Here is a 19051-nt window from a genome sequence, read left to right as displayed (position 1 = left end):
TTCACAGAAATAGTATTCATTATTGCCAAAAAGTAAAAACAATCCAAATGTCCATCAACTGATAATGGATAAAGAAAATGTGGTATATTAATATAATAGAATATCATTCAGTCATAAAAAGGAATGATGCATTGATACATGCTACAACATAGATGAACCTTAAAAACATTAACTGAAAGAAGACAGGTGCAAAAGGCCACATATTATATGACTCCACTTATGAGAACTGCCCAGAATCAACTCTTTAGAGACAGAAAATAGACTAGTGGTTGCCTGGGGTTGGAAAGGGGGAATGGAGAGTGGCTGTTAATGCGTTTGGGGTTTTTTTTTGGAGTGGTGAAAATGTTCAGGAATTAGATATAGTGATGGGTGCACATAATACGGACACACTAAAAACCACTTAAGTGGCCGAAACCAGTTTGGCTCAGTGGATAGAGCGTTGGCCTGTGGACTGAAAGGTCCCAGGTTCGATTCCAGTCAAGGGCATGTACCTTGGTTGCGGGCACATCCCCAGTAGGGGGTGTGCAAGAGGCAGCTGATCGATGTTTCTAACTCTCTCTTCCTCTCTGTAAAAATCAATAAAAATATATTTAAAAAAAATAAAAAACACTTAAATGCACACTTGTAGAAGGGTGAACTTCATAAGTATGTGAATTATATACAAAGTTATTTAAAAAAGAGAACTAGGTTTTTAAATGCTGATATTTATTAAGGCTCCAACCTTTAGGGTCCCAAAAAATCCCGAACCGTTCCCATGTGCTGCTTGGCAATTACTTATGGCTGAGAAGGAAGGACGTGGCCTGACTACAGCTTGACCTAGAAGTTCCTAAAAGCCCCATGGAACTAAGACATCATCTGTGTTACTCAATGTCCTTGATGCAAGGAGACCCACACACAAAATGGCTGATTCTGAAGATGAATCACTAAAGTTTCTGTTTTCAGAAAACAGAATTATGTATTGGACTATCCTTTCAACCTCTGCTACTAGTAAATCTAAGTGGCAAATTTATTGTTTCGATCTTGTCTTTTCTCTGAGTCAGGGTTCTAAAAGTGATCTATTCTCCTTCCCTGCTTATCAGATGTTCTCTTAAATGCCTCCTTTTATAGTAAAGGATGCTTTTATGAGTTAATTGCCCATGTCCTTTTGGTAGCAGGTATGACCCAATTGCAAAACAAAAACATGCCACCATCGCTGGCCCCTGGGGAAGCAAACTAGACTGATGACTACATTTGCAGCTCTGCCCCCCCTCGGTCCTTCTCCAGAGCACACACGTTCCAAAGGACCAAGGCGGTCTTTTACTAGATCAGTGCTTGAGATGGGGTCTGCCGGAAATGCCCCGAGCGCCCACTCATGCTAGCCTCCCACCCTGGCCCAGCCTCCACATCTCAGGTTGACCTTGGGCCTACGAGCCCATTTATTTTACCCCTAACCAGTCTCTGGCAGGGCAGACAGGCAGTCCCAGGCCGTAGCATGTTAGCAGATACCTCAGAAAGGCCCTGGTAGCCCCTGCCCACAGAGAAACAATATGTCCTAATTTAGGGGAAGGAACCCAAGAAGCTGAGAAATGAAACATGGCTGAAATGCTAGTTGTGGAATCAAAGTGACTAGTGCTTTGATGTCTTGCGTCTGAGCCTGGTGCTCTATGGTGCTCTCTCCACTCCAGCATAAGGTTCATCACTGATCACTTCTGTTAGGCCTCCTCGGGCTGAAAAGGATCCGAAGAACACCAAAGGTCAGGTGGGCCTGGACAGAGGGCACAGGCTTCCAGAGGCGGGGATCCCTGGGGTGAATGCCTTCCTGGGTTGTTTTGTGCTTGACTAGTTCTTCCATCCACCCCAGCCAATGGCTTTGAGGCTGGCCTCCCACTCCTCCCGGAGTTCCACACCATGCTCAGATGGAGCCCGTGCTCCTGTGCTCGGCTAGGCCCCACGGGGTGGCGAGAGGCACAGAGTTAGACTCTGTAAGTACCACATAAAGCCTTGGACCTTCCTTCTTTTCCTTCTGCCCCAGTTCCAGGGGTTGGCATACACAGAAGCAGACATCAGAATGGGAAGGGCACCTCAGATTCCACAGGTGGCACAAAGCCATGGGAGGGGAAGGGACTTAGGGTCACTCAATAAGTTAGTGGTAAAAAGAGATCAGTGTGCAGGTCTGTTCTGTTTGTAGGCTGCCACTGCCCAGCCACAGACTCAGGCCTGGGTCAGGTAAGGCGGAACTGAGGGTTCTGCCCTCCAAGAAGCAAGCAGTCTTTCTGCAATGTGCCTGCCTGTGTGAAACCATCCTTGTGTCCTATGAGGTTTCCAGTCACTCATTTCATCCACGCAGCCATACTGGGACCATCTTGGTGATGTCAGGAGCCAATAGCAATTTATGAAGGGAAGGTGCCCGAGAAGTAAGAATGGGCCCAGGGAAGGAAAAGTCATTTAGCCCCACAAAGATTCAAGCTCAAAAATCTCATAATTGGAAGGAACTGTGCAGTAAAGAAAAATGGAAGACGGCAACATGACTTCTGTATTGACATTTGGTTCTTAATAATAACATCCAAAATGCATTTTGTTCTTATAGCGCTGCACTGGGTAGAGGGTATATGTTGCCGGAGTTTCCCTTGGGAAGTGGGGAGGAGCTGGTGGTGAAAGAGACTGACTTCTCTTTGGGACCTATAAGCAGCCCAGTGGAGAGCTGCAGCAGGTGCTGCGACTCTGACAGGGAGTAGGGAGGCAATCCCAGCCAGCCTGCAAACACTTGGGCAGAGTCCCTTGCCCCCAGCCCGTAAGAACACGGTTGCTGATGGGGCCAGAGGTGGTAGCTCCAGGAGAGTGGAGGGAAGGCTGGGATGTTACATTCTTGAGGCTTTCACAGGTACATGTCATCGTAGCCCGGCGGGGGGAGATGGTCTGGGTTAGGTCTGGAATGGAAAGAGGGGCTGGTGAGTTGGAGTGATGGAGGGCGGACAGGGCCCTGAGCTGAGGGAGCCTGTACTCCAGAATGATGTGGTGGTTTGTGGAGTTGAAGAGCACATATGTACTCTAGAGCCAGACAGACTGGGACTGAATCCTGATTCTTCTACCTTGGCTAAGTTACTTCATCCTTCAAGGCCTCGGTTTTCGCCATCTACTAAATGTGGACAGTAATATCTATCCATGTTAATAAGTGTTGATAAGGATCCAGTGGGTTCCTGTCACAGCTAAACAAGTGAGGGAGTCGCTCCTCCTCACCTGGGTCCTGAGGGGAACTGGGGGGAGGGAGGCACTGAGGAACGGGCGCTCCTGGAAAGCTTTGGGAGGGCATCGGCAGGGCCTGAAGGAGGCTCCACTCTCTTGCCAGTGGGGGATGGAGCTATGGCATCTGTGCCTGGTGTGATGCCTTCGTTCCTGCAGCACTGAGACGAGCTGTCATCAGGTCCTACTTCTCAGCATACCTGAGTGAATACCTACCCAGCTGGACTGGTCCCAATGGGTCCAAAGGGGTCAAAGCGTGCTCCTGGAGGCACAGCGCCTGGAGGAAGCCGGTTTGGAAGGCCCGAGGATGGGTCAACTTGTACTCTTGGGAAGCCAGATCTCAGAGGATCCACAATCATGCCACCTCTTCGATACCTGAGGCAAGAAGGAAAAATGGGTCTGCAGGTATGGCAGGGAGCTTTGGAGAAGAGGTGAAGGAGGTGAGAACAGACTAAGAATGCCTGGGCTAATCCTGCATGGTGGCTCAAGTAGATACACCGGGATGGCTGCTCAGGGCAAGAACACAAACAGCACAGTTGGACTTCTGGATCTCCAGGGTCCCTGAGCCTATAAAATAGAGTCTCCTGCCATGACCTGTACCCAAGGGGAGCAATTTGATCAAGAACAGGTGCCAGAATTTGCCAAGGTCAACGCAGAACCATCATGGCAGAACCATTATGAGGCTCTGCAGGACACTACTTTAGGTCTAAGGCTAAGGATAACATTGGGACAATCCATGCTGCTTGCCTTTCTGCTGTTTATTTAAAGAACCCCAGGGCAATCTATGGACTCCCTGTGGGTCCTGACAGCATCTCTCTCATGAAGTTCCATGGATCCAACCTCATGTGCTCAAACTAGGACACATGTGCGGAGGTCACTGTTCAAGCTTAACTGTGCACTTCTGGGACTTCATCACTTGTCTAAAAATCAGATGGCCAAGCTGGGACACTTTGCAGCAGAGGTTAAAGTATAGTGTGACTCATTCAGAGAAGACAGTGCATAGCTCAGGCTGTAATGACGTTAGTGGATATATGACAAGAACCACCCAGAGCTTATTGGGGATTAAAGACTCCCCTTATCAAGCGAGGTGACCTCTGAGTAGCACTGAGATGTCCTAAAGTCTGTAGCCCACACCTGATAAACTGACATGGTATTCTGCCCTCCAAGGAGGGGGCTGCTGTCCTCCATATCGTAAGAGGGGCCAGAAAGGGCAGAAGAGATGCTTGCTGTGCTGGCTTAGCCCCTCTCCTACACTCAGAGCAGAACAATGGCAATGACTTCTCAGCTGCTTGGCAACAGACTGCTCCTTCCCCACAAAGGAAGACTGATGAAAGCTCTAGAATTAGAAAACGAGCTGGGTTGAAAAGCCAGGAAAGCAAGCTGTATTGCTGCCATCTCTCCAGCAGTACTTACCCAAAGGGGTCTAGGTCCTCTCCCCCGACAGCAAATGGGCCCAGGGGATCACACCTGAAACAAACAAGGGACAATTACTGAAAGTCCCAGAGCAGCCAGGCACCTGGGCCCCCAGGAGCCTGAACCTGACTCCCAGGCTTGGGGACAAGGGAAACCCTTGCATGAACCATAACACAAGGGATATTTCAAAGTGGCCCTTGGCAAAGACTAACACTGATGTTACAATGGCTGAATACAAAGCTACAGAACATGGAGGATCCCAATTGTATAGAAAGAAAAATATTAACAGTGGTAATTGCCACATAAATTTTATTTTATTCACACCCTTCTCAAACTCTTAAACGTTGGATAAAGAACCAAGATCTTTTAGACCAGAAGATTATTCTAAAACCCAAAACCAAAAGCTCAGATTTAAAAGCTTTCAAGGATAGAGTGAGATGTATACTCACAGAGAACTCAGTGCTTCTCAACCTTTTTTTTTTTTCCATTATGGTCCCTGCATGAAATTTTCCCACCACAAGTGCTATATCTGTTTTCGCTCTGTAGCCCACTGGAGGGCCACAAACCCTATTGTAAACGCTAAGATTTTTTTCACTCCTCCCCCATTACCCTCATTGACAATGCATGAGCTAGGAGAATAAATGGAGTTTCTGTATTATATAATATATATACACCCACAAAATAGAGCTCTCTCTCAAAAGCTTTACGTATCTTTATATTCTTTGATCCAACAATTGTATGTCTAGGTATCAATCTTAAAGAAAAAACACTTAATTCAAATGAAAATATCTCACTAATCAAGAGAAATGGGTCAGCCTATTCGGGACCAGTTAGGTACATTAGGGCATATCCCTAAATTCGGCCAAGGAAACAATGCTCTTAGAATGTTTTAAAATGATGTGTAAAAATGTTACTGTTCGAATGTTAACTGTGGGACAAAAAGGGATTATCAATAGCCTAAGAAATCAACTGTGAAAAGCGTGGGTGGGTGTGGATAAAAAAAAACTGGAAAGAAGCGTACTGAAAATATAAACAGTGGTGAGTTTCTTCTATAAAGAATATGGATATGAATGCAGTAAAATAAAAAAGACTTAGTATTTGAAAAAGTGGTCTTTGGAATCTGCTTGGAGTCCCAGTGAGCTATCCGAGCCTGACAGTTCTGGGGCATGGCAGATCCTTCATTAACAGCCCCTAATCTAAGCTCATAGGTAAGAAGCCATTAACTAAAGATCTGGGGGAAATCCAAATGCAGGTGCTTCTCCCGTCAGTCCTACCTCATGACTGGAAGACAGTGTGATTTAGAGGGACTAGGTTTCCAAGGGGAGGTTATTGTCCCCAAGCTGGGCTCATGGCACTGGCAGCCAAGGTCTCTGGTGGCCTCCCAGCATCCTGCCTCACTGGTCGGACCAGCTGATGCCAGAGGGCAGCAAGCATTTCACCTATCCCCACCAACTGCCCCCTTCAGAGCAGCAAGCAGAGGCCTTCTAGTGGCTATAAAAATGCCTGGGAGAACTGAGTCTGATGGCTCCTGAGACATGCAGCCATCTCTATTTCTCTCTCGTGAGCCACAGAGGGTGGGAGGTGAGAGGAAATGGAGAACAATGGGGCCTAGAATGGCAGCCGCAAGGCCAACCCCAATAATTTGTGTACTTGAAACTGCCACAACATATCCTTTAGGCTCACACTCAACACACGCACACTTCAGTGAGCTCATTATGGCACATGTGCAGAATCCATTTTAAAATAGTCTCTGTCCTGGATGTGCTGACTGAGGCTCTAGGCTAGGGTTTAAAATAAGAAAGTGACTTTTGCACATGGTCCCTGAAATCAAGCCCCTACTACTACATCTGGTAATCAACTGAAGAAAAGAGTGTTGTATAATTAACCCATAGGCACAACTTCTTGGCTGGCCCACAGGACAGTATGTCTCAGCTCTAAAAGGATTTGAGGTGAGTCTAGCCACCGTTTCCTTCTTATATGCTCCCCCTCCTCTCAGACACACAACACTCCTCTCCTGGACACACAACTCGAGTGGGCACCATGCCAATGGCTAAGGTGCTCTGGGGAACTGGAGTGGCCTCAGGGTTGAGATTAAGAGATGAGCTCTGGACTCTGGGTCGGGAACTACCTAGCTGGTTGGCAGGGATCTATCACTAAACCTCTGCATCCCAGTCTTCTAGGATGTAAATCTAAGCAGTGACACCCACAGGGACTGCTGTAACAGAGAAACGTAGTTTGGCCATAAGCAGATCTGCTGGCAGTTCAGAAAGGCCTGGAGGGATGGTTAACAGCAGCTACCACTATTTACCGTGAGCTTGCTTTGTGCTAAATTTAGTTTTTAAAAGATTAAAATTTTTAACTTTCTGAATAGGTAATGCATTCACCAGCTTCAAAATTTAAGAGTAAAAAAAGATACACACATCCATTATCTTAGGCTACCTGTGTTTTGAAATTCAGAATTTTTTGTGTTTTAGAAAGGTCAGGTGAGTACATGTAATACCCTGTTTCCCTGAAAATAAGAGTGTCTTATATTAATTTTTTTCTCCCAAAGTTGTACTAGGTCTTATTTTCAGGGGATGTCTTATCTTTCCATGCGCTAGGTCTTATTTTCGGGTACACATGGTACATATTGTGCAACACTCCCAGGCAGCATCCTGTACCCAATACCCTATTTCTGAAAAATGAATAAATAGTCACAATTGGGGTTATTAAAAATATAAGGAGCTTCATGCCACTTTAGGTCAGATTTTCATATCAAACAAGGTTCAGGACCAACCTGATTTTGGGGGAAAACAAATAAAATACCATGGTTTTCAGATTTCTTTTGATTTCAGAATTATTGTTAGGAGATTATGGACTCTGTAAAAGTAAAAAACCTCTTCACTCTCCTCTCTTCCCAACTTATCAAGTCTTCATTTTCTTTTATGTCCTTCCAAGGTACTCTTTGCAGCAGCCCTCTGACTATGCGAACTTATTAGTTCAGAAAAACAACTGACAATATATGATGCCAATGACAAAATTCAAGCTTTAAAGTGAAAATTAGCAATATGGAAATATGAATTATCACTAACTTGATGGCTTTTCAATACTGATGCTGATGAGATTGGTAATATTAATGAATGTGATTTTTTAATATTGTGTAATAAAAATGTATCAACATTTAGCAGATCTGCACATCTCAGTGAACCAATATATTATATTCCAAACAATCCTATCTAATAAAAGAGTAATATGCAAATTGACTGTTACCTCTGCTACACCCACCAGCCAATCAGGAGTGAATATGCAAACTAACCAACCAAGAAAGCTGTGGCCACAGAGAGAGCAGGGGGGAGGCTTGGGTTTCCCCAGTGATGGAGGAAGCCAAGCTTTCCACCTGCCCTTGCCAACCCAGGCTTCCACTCAATGCTACAATGTTTCAATGATAGAAGATAAATAAATCTCAACAGAAATGGCAGCCATGGAACTGGAGAGAGCAGGAGGCTAGGGTTTCCCCTGGCGATGAAGGAAGCCAAACTTCTGAAGCCCTGGCCTGCCTTGGCCTCCACTAATATTTTTCTGTTTTGGAAAATACAGTTATTTTAATAAAATTTCTTATTTATTTTAACATATAATGATTTTATTATTGTCATTTTAAAATTAATGACAAAATATGTATTTTTAAATTTTGGGCTGTAATTTCTTATATGATAAACACTGACAGATATATCTCAAACAGAACTCCTTGGGGTCCTTAATAATTTCTGAGAATGCAAGAGGATTCCTAAGACCAAAATGTTTGGGATCTGCCAGCATAGGAAATATAATTCAAGGAAGTTAAAAAAAAAAAAAAAAAAAAAAAATATATATATATATATATATATATATATATATATATATATTTAAAAATATATATATTTTAAATATATATATATTTTAAAAAAATATATATCTAAGGATTTATTTTTATTAAAGCTGTTTAAGCATGGGGAAAATTGTTTTTATTATATAGGATATATATATCCTATATAATAAAACCCTAAAATGCAAATTGACTGAACAGCAGAACGACTGGTCGCTATGACATGCACTTAATGCAGGATCTGCCCCCTGGTGGTCAGTGTGCTCCCACAGGGGGAGCACTACTCAGCCAGAAGCTGGGCTCACTGCTGGCGCCTCTACGGTACTAAGGACCTCTCCAAGTGGTCCCAGACTGTGAGAGGGCGCAGGCCAGGCTGAGGGGACCCCTCCCCTCCGCCAAGTGCACGAATGTCGTGAACCAGGCATCTAGTACACACACACACACACACACACACACACACACACGCGTGCGCACGCGTGCATGCACATGCATGTTCATAGTGTGCAATTTAAAATGAAATACTGGACATGCTAAGAATACCCCATTGAGGTTACACAAATGATAACATAGCTGTATTATATAGTATCAGATACTAAAAAACCATACTTAATACTTTAGTCAATGAATTATAAAATTAAAAAAAAGTAGAACACAAAATATTTGGAACATTAAAAAATATGTAAAGATATAGACTGGGATTAAAAATGAATTTTGAATGGCATAAGAGCTTTATATCTAAGGATTTATTTTTATTAAAGCTGTTTAAGCATGGGGAAAATTGTTTTTTCAAAATGGGGAACAGGATTTGGGACAATCTCCTCACTGATGGACGACAGATGGAGCAAAGGGAAATGGGTAAGAATTGTAAGTAATAACAACAAAAAAGTTAGACTTATCTGAAAACAAACAATAAAAAAAAATACCTCCATTACAGATCTCAGGAGTAGGACAGATCTACTTTTCACCCCCAATTCTCCATCACAATGGAATGTCCTCTCCATCTATACCAACATCAAACCCAGCATCAAACCAGCAGATCCAGTAGCCTTTGATCTCTGGACACACCTCAACACACAAAGAAGCAACTCTCTTTATGGACTAGGGCAGACATCCCAACTTCAGTATGCATTTGGAAGTGTATGGGGTAGGCAAGATGAGGGTGTAGAAGGTGAGAGGTGAGACACAGAACTATGTCCTATGGGAAGTGGAAGAGGCTGCTATTTCCTACTGGGAGCATAAGCCAAGCTTTTCAGGGATGGGGTGATTAACACTCTGAAGTACCAGATAGGTCTGCTGCTGTATTGCTCTTTCTCTATCCCCACCCTAAAGCCTCACCCCCAAATTAGGCATTGGAGGGAAAAACAAAAAGGTGAAAGTGTGAGTGCTGGGTTGCCCAGGAACGTGGTGGTGGTGGTGGTGGTGGTGGCGGTGGCGGCTGTGGCCATAATAAAGGAATGGATGTCATTACAGACATCTGGGCTACAAAGAAAGGGGCTGGCAAAGAGTGGGGGTGAAGGAAAAAGGGGGGTACAGAGGGAAGACCTGACAGACTCAACTCACTAGTGGCTGACAAAAAACCTCCTAAACATCCTGCCTCCTCTTCCAACGATCTCTTCTAGTTCAGTGTCCTAGTCCTGGGAAACAGGCTTGCCTGAGAAAAACCTAATGGGGCGGGGGTAGGAGAAGGTTTTTCTCCATATGAAAAACTGAAAGGAGCAGTGAGGAAAGCATAAGCTGAGGCGGACTCACAGAGTGGCAACCTCCAGGGAAGTTATGCTACTGTCCTACCTCTGTCTGCCCGCCTTGTAAAGTAGGTTGCACTGATCTTATAGGGCTGTCTGGAAGATGAGCAACCACAAACGAAAGCCAAGAACTTGCCTTTACTCCTGTCCTCGATAAATGGCTGCCAGTTTTTTTTTGTTTTTTTAAAATATATTTTATTGATTTTTTACTGAGAGGAAGAGAGAGGGATAGAGAGTTAGAAACATCGATGAGACAGAATCATCCATCAGCTGCCTCTTGCACACCCCCTACTGGGGATGTGCCCGCAACTAAGGTACATGCCCTTGACTGGAATCGAACCCGGGACCTTTCAGTCCGCAGGCTGACGCTCTGTCCACTGAGCCAAACCAGTTTCAGCCTGCCAGTGTTGATGTAAGGAAACAATGTCCATAAGGGGCCTGGATCTAAACACAGCCACTAAACATACCCTCCGGGTCATACCCTCCCACCACTGTGGCTCCATTGCTTCAAATCCTTTTATGGGGGTGGGGCAGGGGGATGATAGAGGTAATTAAAAACAAGGTTCTCTCTGGGGAGACCCTCTACTCATTATACCTTCAGTCTTGTTCTCACCCCTGTTACCTGAATGGGACCTGCTAAGTATTTATTCAACATTTACTATATTCTGAGCAATGAGCTCAACATATGATATTCATCAAATTCAATCCTAGGAAACCTCTGAGACAGGAATAATGACCCCAAAGTACAGATGAGAAAACCAAGGCTCCGAGAGGCTACATGTGCTGGCAGGTAAAGCTGCAAGGTCAGGATTTGAACCCAGCTGATCAACCTCCAAAGCTTGTGTTCCTAACTGCCATGTAATACTCTCTCCTTGACATGGGGGTTGATGGGAGGCAGAAAGAAGGGGAGGAAGCCCTGCCTGCTAAGAGTGGTATGCAGGTGTGGTGAGGCTCGGCCTTCTGCTGTACCCCCTCCAACCCACAGGCTCTTTAGCCAAAAGCACTACTGCCAACAGAATCCTTCAGTGGTTTCACCTGCCCATGGGGAGAGTCATGTACTCCACATCAGGGGCTTCCAAAATCTACCCATCCTCCACAGCTGCTGTATCCTAGGACTCCGACACAAATTCTTCCTCTAATTTCAGGGACAGTCCCATGCATCTGGCCTAGTGTTCCCTCAGTATGGAAACTGCCTCTCCCTCCTACCCCCCAGAAGAAATGCTATGAAATAATTCAGACACACAAATGAAAAAAAAAAAAAAAAAGCAGCTTAAAAAATACTGCTCTTCCCCATGAAGACACAGCTGAGGTAGCAGCTCCTCCACAAAGCCTTGCCCAGGGTATCCATGAAGGATCTCCACACTAACCTCTGTTAATGGCCGCTATCACTTTAATTTACTCCCTTGTTTGCAAAGCCAGAGGGAGAGTGTGTGCCTCAGGCTAGGGGTCCAGCCCTAGGGATCTCTACCCCACAGGAAAACATTTGCAGAATAGGAAACTCATCAGATATGTGCAAGGCATAGTAAGTCCAGATGATGGAGCTACAATGAGGTGAAAAGTGGGGCAAAGTAAGTACTACTTGAAAAAAAAAAAAAAAGCCAATAATCTTGGGATTAAACAAAAATAACTGAGTGGGGTCAACCCCAGAAGAGGGGCCAGGGGTTTTGGCTAACAAAACAAACACAAAGGGCAGGAGAGTGCAGAGCTGGCCGTGCGGCAGCAGGCTAATGATTGGCTGACACCATTCCCTGGCTCTCTTCCCCACCTTGTGGGCCTAGAACAATGCCCACATCTTCCCTGAAGCCTTTCTCAGCCCCAATACCAAGAGCCTTCACTTAGTAAAGGTTCCTAAACTGAGACCCACACCACTCGCTTGGTAATTATCCACCTGGATGGGAGTATTGTATCCTGTCCCTTCCCTGAGTGGGGAAGCCTGCTGTAGGCTCTGCAACCACTCCCCACCACCACCCTACTCCATCTGCACCCGCTCAGCTATCCTCCTGTCCTAGGGCTCTGCACAGGACAGGCCTTCAGACTGGAGCACCCTTTCTCTCCTGGTTAGAGGTCAGTCCCTCCTTGGGGAAGCCTTCCCTGAACACAGTGTGCTTCAGGTTCCGCTTCTTATGTGTTCCCAAGTACCCCGCTGTCCCCTGCGAGATGAAATGAGAGCAGAACCCAGATGGTGTCACTGGCCTTAGTGAATCATCCAGGGCTGGATCTAGCGAGCTCAATGAATAGAACAGATTTAAGAACCAAGTGGCTCATCAGCATCTAAATTTTAAAATAATTATCCATGAATGTATGGATTATTTCTGGACTCTCAATTTTATTCCCTTGCTTTATACGTCAGTCCCACACTGTCTTAATTACTGTAGTTTTGTGGTAAGTTGAGACGTATAAGTCCTCCAAATGTTTTTTTTCCAAGACTATTTTCACTATTTTGGTTCCCTTGCATTTCCATATAAATTTTAGAATCAGTTTGCCAATTTCTAAACAAACAACAACACTAACAAACAAAACCTTCCAACAAAAACACTCTGGGATTTTGATTTTGATTATATTGAATATGCAGATCAATTTGGGGAGTATTGACAATAGTAAGACTTTTTACCTATGAACAGGGATGTCCATTATTTATATCTTCCTTAATTTCTTTCAACAATCTTTTGTAGTTCTCAATGTATAAATCCTGTACTTCTTTTGTTAAATTTATTCTTTTTTTTAAAGATTTTATTTTATTTTATATTTTATTGATTTTTTACAGAGAGGAAGGGAGAGGGTTAGAGAGGTAGAAACATCGATGAGAGAGAAACATCAACCAGCTGCCTCCTGCACACCCCCTACCGGGGATGTGCCCGCAACCAAGGTACATGCCCTTGACCAGAATCAAACCCTGGGACCTTTCAGTCTGCAGACCGACATTTTATCCACTGAGCCAAACCGGTTTTGGCTTAAATTTATTCTTAAGTATTTTATTCTTTTGGGCATTATTGTAAATGTGATCATTTCTGGGTTGTTCCCTGCTAATGAATAGAAATACAAGCATTTTTTGTGTATTGCTCTTGTATCCTATCACATTGCTGAATTTGTTTATTAGTTTTAAAAAGTTTTTCTTTTTTAATTTCCTTAGGATATTCTACATATAAGACCCCATGTCATTTGCAAATAGAGATTGTTTTACTCCTTACTTTCTAATCTGGATTCTTTGCTCTCTTTTTGCAGAGCCTACAGCAGATACCCTTGCTTGTTCCTGATCTTACAGGGAAAGCACTGAATTTTCCTCCGTTAAGTTGGAGGTTAGCTGCGGGCTTTTTACAGATGTTCTTTATTGGGTTGAGAAAGTTTCCTTCTATTGCTGATGGCTTTTACCATGAGAGGGTGTTGAAATTTGCAAATGCTTTTTCTCTATTTGAGGTGAACATGTGGGTTTTGTTCTTTGTTCGATTAATATGGTGTATTACATTGATTTATTTCCAGATATTAAGCTAACCAATCCTGGAATGAATTTCATTTGCTCTTTATGAATACTCCTTTTTATACATTGCTGGATTTGTTCTGCTACTATTCTGTTGATGATTTTTTTTTTTTCGGTTGACGATTTTTGCATGTATATTCAGAAGGGAGACTGGTTTGTAGTGTCCTTGCCATATCATTGGTTTGGTATCAGGGTAATACTGTTCTCACAGAATGAGTTGGGAAGTGTCCCTTCCCCTTCTATTTTCTGAAGAAGTTTGTGAAAGATTGGTATTAATAAAAAATTATTAAGAAAATTTTCAAATGGCCCAAAATAGTACAAATAGTATAATTTATGAATCCCCATGCATCCTTCCACTCAGTTTCAATAATTATCAATATTCTACCACTCTTGTTTCACCTGTACTAATGCCTGACTCTTTGGAGGGTGAAATTACTTTAAAGAAAAAGACTTCATTATAAAATATTTGTAAAATATATACCTCTAACGGACTTCTTTTCTTTCAATATAACAAAAATTTAATTGTTTCACTTAACAAAATTAGCAGTAATTCCTAATATTACCTAATACCCGGTCTATGCTCAAATTTCTCCAAATTTTAAAAAATAATTTTTAAAATTACCATGAATCAAGACCCAAGGAAAGTCCAACACTGTGTTTAGTTGATGTGACTTTTATTAACAGTCCTCTCTTTCCCCTCCTCCCCCACGCCATTCATTTATTTGATGGGGGGGGGGGGGAGCAAGGTCAATTTATGGTGTAAAAATTTTTCTTGTTCCTCATGTGTCTGTCTAACTCATTCTTCTATCCCTTATGCTTCTCTGAAATGAAGCCTGAAGGTTCGGTCTACATTCAGGTTGCTGTGAACTTACGTATAGAAGATAATGTCTGGCTGTACTCCTTTCAGGGTTAAGACGGATCTGGGGTTTCAGGTGTTATCAGTCTGATCCATCTATTATAAAATTCCCCATCAACCTTTATCTGATGGTTTTAGCAACTACTGACAATGTGTATGGCGAAGTTTGCAACATGGTGATTTTCTAATTCTTCCACTTCCTCCATGGATAGGATTTTTTTTTTACCTTTATAATTCTAGACTCAGGTCTATGATTCCAAAATTAGGATGGCACAGCCTTCAGATGCCAATTGTGGGAGCTCTGGGGTGTTTTTGCTTGTCAGAGTGTCTGGAGAGTCCTCGAGGCATTAATAGACAGAGACCAGATGCTGCCTGCTCTACAATTCACAGTAGAATCCCACATAATAAAGAATGTACTGCATCCCACACAACTTTTGAAAGACTTGTTAGACATTAAAGGAGATGTAAAGCCTACATAAATTATCTGAGACTATTTTATACATGAACACAAAGTATTTTTCATACTGGTCTAATACAAAATTTTCCAGGACTATAAATGATGTTATCAAGAAACACTGTCTATCCATTATTTTGTTTGCCATTCTCCTAAGGGCTGTTCACCATTTCAGAAAAGTCATGTTAGCAATAGCAACACAGTTTATATACTCCAGTTGCTGACATGACTCATCTTTATGTGCCAGCTTTTGTTGCTGTCAAATTCAACATAATTCCACATACAAGAGCAAATATCTGACTATGTTTTCTAGTGAAGTCTTGCTCAGGCATCTAAACAATGAAATACACGTTATCTTATTATTAACCAGAGGCCCCGTGCATGAAATTCATGAGGGGGGGGGAATTAGAGGGGTCCCTTAGCCGAGCCTGCATCCTTTCTGGGACCCCTGGCTACTAACTGCTTGCCTGCCTGCCTCATCACCCCTAACTGCTCACCTGCCTGCCTGATTGCCCCTAACCACTGGCTTGCCTGCCAGATTGCCCCCAATTGCTTTCTTGCCTTCCTGATCACTCCTAACTGCTTGCCTGCCTGATCGTTCCTAACTGCCTCTCTCTGCCTTGGCCCCTAGCTATGGCTTCATCCAGAAGGATGTCCAATGATATCCAGAAGGTCGTTTAGCTGTCTGGTCTAATTAGCATATTATGTTTTTATTATTATAGATTACTCTCTTTATTTCTCATATTATAGTTAGGATTTTACACCAATTCAATTTGAAACTGAACATCTGGTAAGTAACAACATTTATGAATTCCATTTTGAGAGAATAAAGGAGATTTCACAGAATATTTATTTTGAAATGGGCAGTGAGTCCAAAATAACTGAGAATTATTATCTACTTAAGGTCTAAAAATCTTCTCCAATTTGCTGCCCAGGCTTTATTCTGAAATCTTGCCACTATATTCTGGTTACATCACAGCCAGAGCATTGTGCTGGGTGTGAGGATACTTGGACCCCAGCCCTGCCTCTGTCTCTTTTTTAATGGCTCATGACCTTATAAAGGTCATCTTACCTCTATTCCTGTCTGTAAAATAAGAATGTTAGACCAGCTGAAACCGGTTTGGCTCAGTGGATAGAGCGCTGGCCTATAGACTGAAAGGTCCCAATTTGATTCAGGTCAAGGGCATGTACCTTGGTTGCAGGCACATCCCCAGTAGGGGGTGTGCAAGAGGCAACTGATGGATGATTCTGTCTCATTGATGTTTCTAACTCTCTATCCTTCTCTCTTCCTCTGTAAAAAATCAATAAGATATATATATATTTTTTAAATAAAGAATGTTAGACCAGACAAGCTGTTTCAGCCTCTCAACCATTTTTATTATTCTTTACTCTCCCACAGGACCCAGTATTTCTGAAGATTGCTAAAGAGACTGCCAATTATTACTTATTATAATAATTAAATCAATTTCCTATTAAAAACACTAATAAAAAGTATATCAATTGACAAACAGAATAAAATAACAATGACAGCACTTACTGAGTATTATGGCCTCGAAGTGAACCTTCCCCTACCCCTGCCAATCCCAACGTTGTCACTACATGGTGGATCCCAGATCGGAAAGTGCGTCTCAGCCAGAGACTGAAGTCTCCCTGGTCCTTCTCTCCTCCCCTGGAGCGTAAGCCTCCAGCCCTAAAGGCTGCTCTGCTCATCTGCAAAGACCTTGGACATGATCTGTTCATGCACCATGCTGTTTTAGAAAAGTTCTGAAGTTGTCATCAAGGGGTCAGGGGACTCCAATAAAGTGAAATAGGTAAGACACTGGGACTACATCCTAGGGGAACAGTACTCTGTATCTTTGCATTTTCCCAAAAAGCCCGTCCAGAGCCCTGCACACACAATGAACTCTGGAATCAATGACTGAAGCACCTCAGCAGCCACCTGGGAGTACTGAACACAAGCCCCATGAGCACTGACCCTTGGGTTGGCCCAGAGGCTCTCTGTGGACTCTAGAAAGGGGCAGGCAGCCTTAAGGTGCTGGGTAGTTAGCTGACTAGTGGCAGCACAAGAACTCACTGCTCTACTTATGTCTTCTATCTCCATACACTAAGGCTCTGACAATTCTGTTGAAGACACATAGTGGCCAGTGAAGAGGTCATGGCAAGATGGTCATGGCTGGAATCCTTCTACAGAAGCGTGACTGCCCACTGGGGGCTCTGTACTCACCAGGAAGGAGGCCGGCTAACGTGTGGGTGCTGTGGGTGAATTCGGAGTGGGTCCACCTCTCTGGCAGTGGCAGGCGGAAACTCCCGTTGGGGACTGCTCACACTCGTCTTGTCCCAAGGCTCGTGAAGAGGTGTGATGATTTCAGACCCAATACGACACCGAAGTTCCTCACTGTTCCTGTAGGTCCTATAGGAGGTAGAAGAAGTGTCAACTGCTTGTTGCTGGCTGGCAACCCTCAATACAGAATTTTGGTGGCTGCGGCGGCCTTGACAGCTCTTGAAAGTACGCTTAGACTGTTTGCAAGGGTGGGAATGGGCCGCCCAGCGGGCCTGGGTGAGGGGGGCAACAGCCCGAGGTTGTCTACGAGATTTGCGCCTAAGCTTCTTAGGCATCTGAGTTGTCCCTCCTCATTTACCACCCCATTAGAAAGCAGTGAGAGTGTAGGGGCATAGGGCCTGGACTGGCTACTCCTCTGTACCCACCCCATCCCATCCCACCTTCAATTATGTGTTCATCATGTGTCATGGGAAGGGTCATGGAGGGCAAAGGCTCTGTGGGGAGGATAAACTCGGTTCCTGGTCCAAGTAGGCAGGGCTCTGGGGGCTCAAGGTCTAGTTCTGTCACTAACTCAGGGGCCCATGGAAGGCTGCTCTGGGCTTCCCTTATCTGCCAATGAGAGAAGCAATGTGAGCTACAGATGAGGTATTGAGGCAGAGTTGGTTAACAGGTGTTTTAAAATAAGCCAGATGCTAGGTCAAATAGCAAACCTCACAAATGTTAAAAACTGAAATAATATGTTTTCTGATCATATGGAATAATATTAAACATCAATACAGAAAGGAAGTCTGTAGATAGATGGAAATTAAGCAACATTAGCCTAGATAATTCATGAATCAAAGACGAAGTCTTGAAAAAAATACAAAGCATTGAATAAAATAAAACATATTAAAATATGTGGGATATAGTTAAAGCTTCATTGAAGGGAAACTTTGTAGCATTAAATGCTTACATTGGAAAAAGGGGGAAAATCATAATAAATCTCAGAGGGAAGGTGGCAGTGAGGGGGTAGGAGAAGAGATTAAGGAAAATTCTGACTTAAGAACCTAGAAAAAGAAGATCAAATTAAACCTAAAGCAAGCAGAATAAAATAATAAAGAACATAAATCAATAAAACAGGAAAGTAGTAGAGGAAATTAATTAAAAAGCTGGTTCTTAAAAAAATGAATAAAATTGATAAACCTACGGCAAGACAGGCAAGCATAAAAAGAGAAGACACAAATCATCCGTATTAAGAAAGAAATGAGATTTACAACAGCTTTGTTGCTAATGAAAGAATAATAAGAGACTATTAAGAAAACTTAATTCAACAACTTACACCAATTCTTTAATACCACAAACTGTAACAACTCAGCCAAAATGAAATGGATAATCTGAATCCAGCAACTAAATTCATACTTAAGCACCCCAAAAAGAAATCTCCAGGTCCAGATTATTTCAATGGATAATTCTACCAAACATTTAAAGAATTAATATTTTTTTTTAAAAAAAGAACATCAATTTATAGTCACTCTCAGAAAAATACAAGAGGAGAAAACATATCCCAACTCATTTTCTGAGGCCAATAATACCCCGATATCAAAACCAGACAATGAGTACAAAAAAGGAAACGACTGACCAGTATTTCCTATGAACTTGGATGCAAAAAATGCTCAACAAAATATTAACAAACTGAATTTAAAAATATATAAAAAGAAATATACACCACAGGATTTATTGTAGATATGCAAGACTGGTTCAATATTACCGTATCGATAAGGTAAGAAAAAA

General features: G+C 43.0%; 1 protein-coding gene across 4 annotated transcripts in view; it reads right to left on the bottom strand.

Annotated features, from left to right (window-relative positions):
• Positions 1 to 688: 688 nt before the first annotated feature.
• Positions 689 to 19051, bottom strand: part of PSMF1 (proteasome inhibitor subunit 1) — a 35189-nt gene continuing 16826 nt past the window's right edge. For 2 of the 4 annotated variants that reach the window (XM_036418181.2, XM_036418182.2), the window contains 4 exons: positions 17225 to 17410; positions 4633 to 4686; positions 3436 to 3594; positions 689 to 2906 (listed from right to left, as the gene is read on the bottom strand). In XM_036418181.2, coding sequence (XP_036274074.1) covers positions 2855 to 2906; positions 3436 to 3594; positions 4633 to 4686; positions 17225 to 17410 — 451 coding nt within the window. In that variant the 3' untranslated portion in view covers positions 689 to 2854. The remainder of the gene's footprint in view (positions 2907 to 3435; positions 3595 to 4632; positions 4687 to 17224; positions 17411 to 19051) is intronic. The other 2 variants (XM_036418183.2, XM_036418184.2) reach the window with 2 other exon arrangements.

Source organism: Pipistrellus kuhlii, unplaced genomic scaffold (genome assembly GCF_014108245.1).
Source record: "Pipistrellus kuhlii isolate mPipKuh1 unplaced genomic scaffold, mPipKuh1.p scaffold_m20_p_6, whole genome shotgun sequence".
Classification (NCBI taxonomy): Eukaryota; Metazoa; Chordata; class Mammalia; order Chiroptera; family Vespertilionidae; genus Pipistrellus; species Pipistrellus kuhlii.
This window is presented reverse-complemented; position numbering and strand designations above follow the sequence as displayed.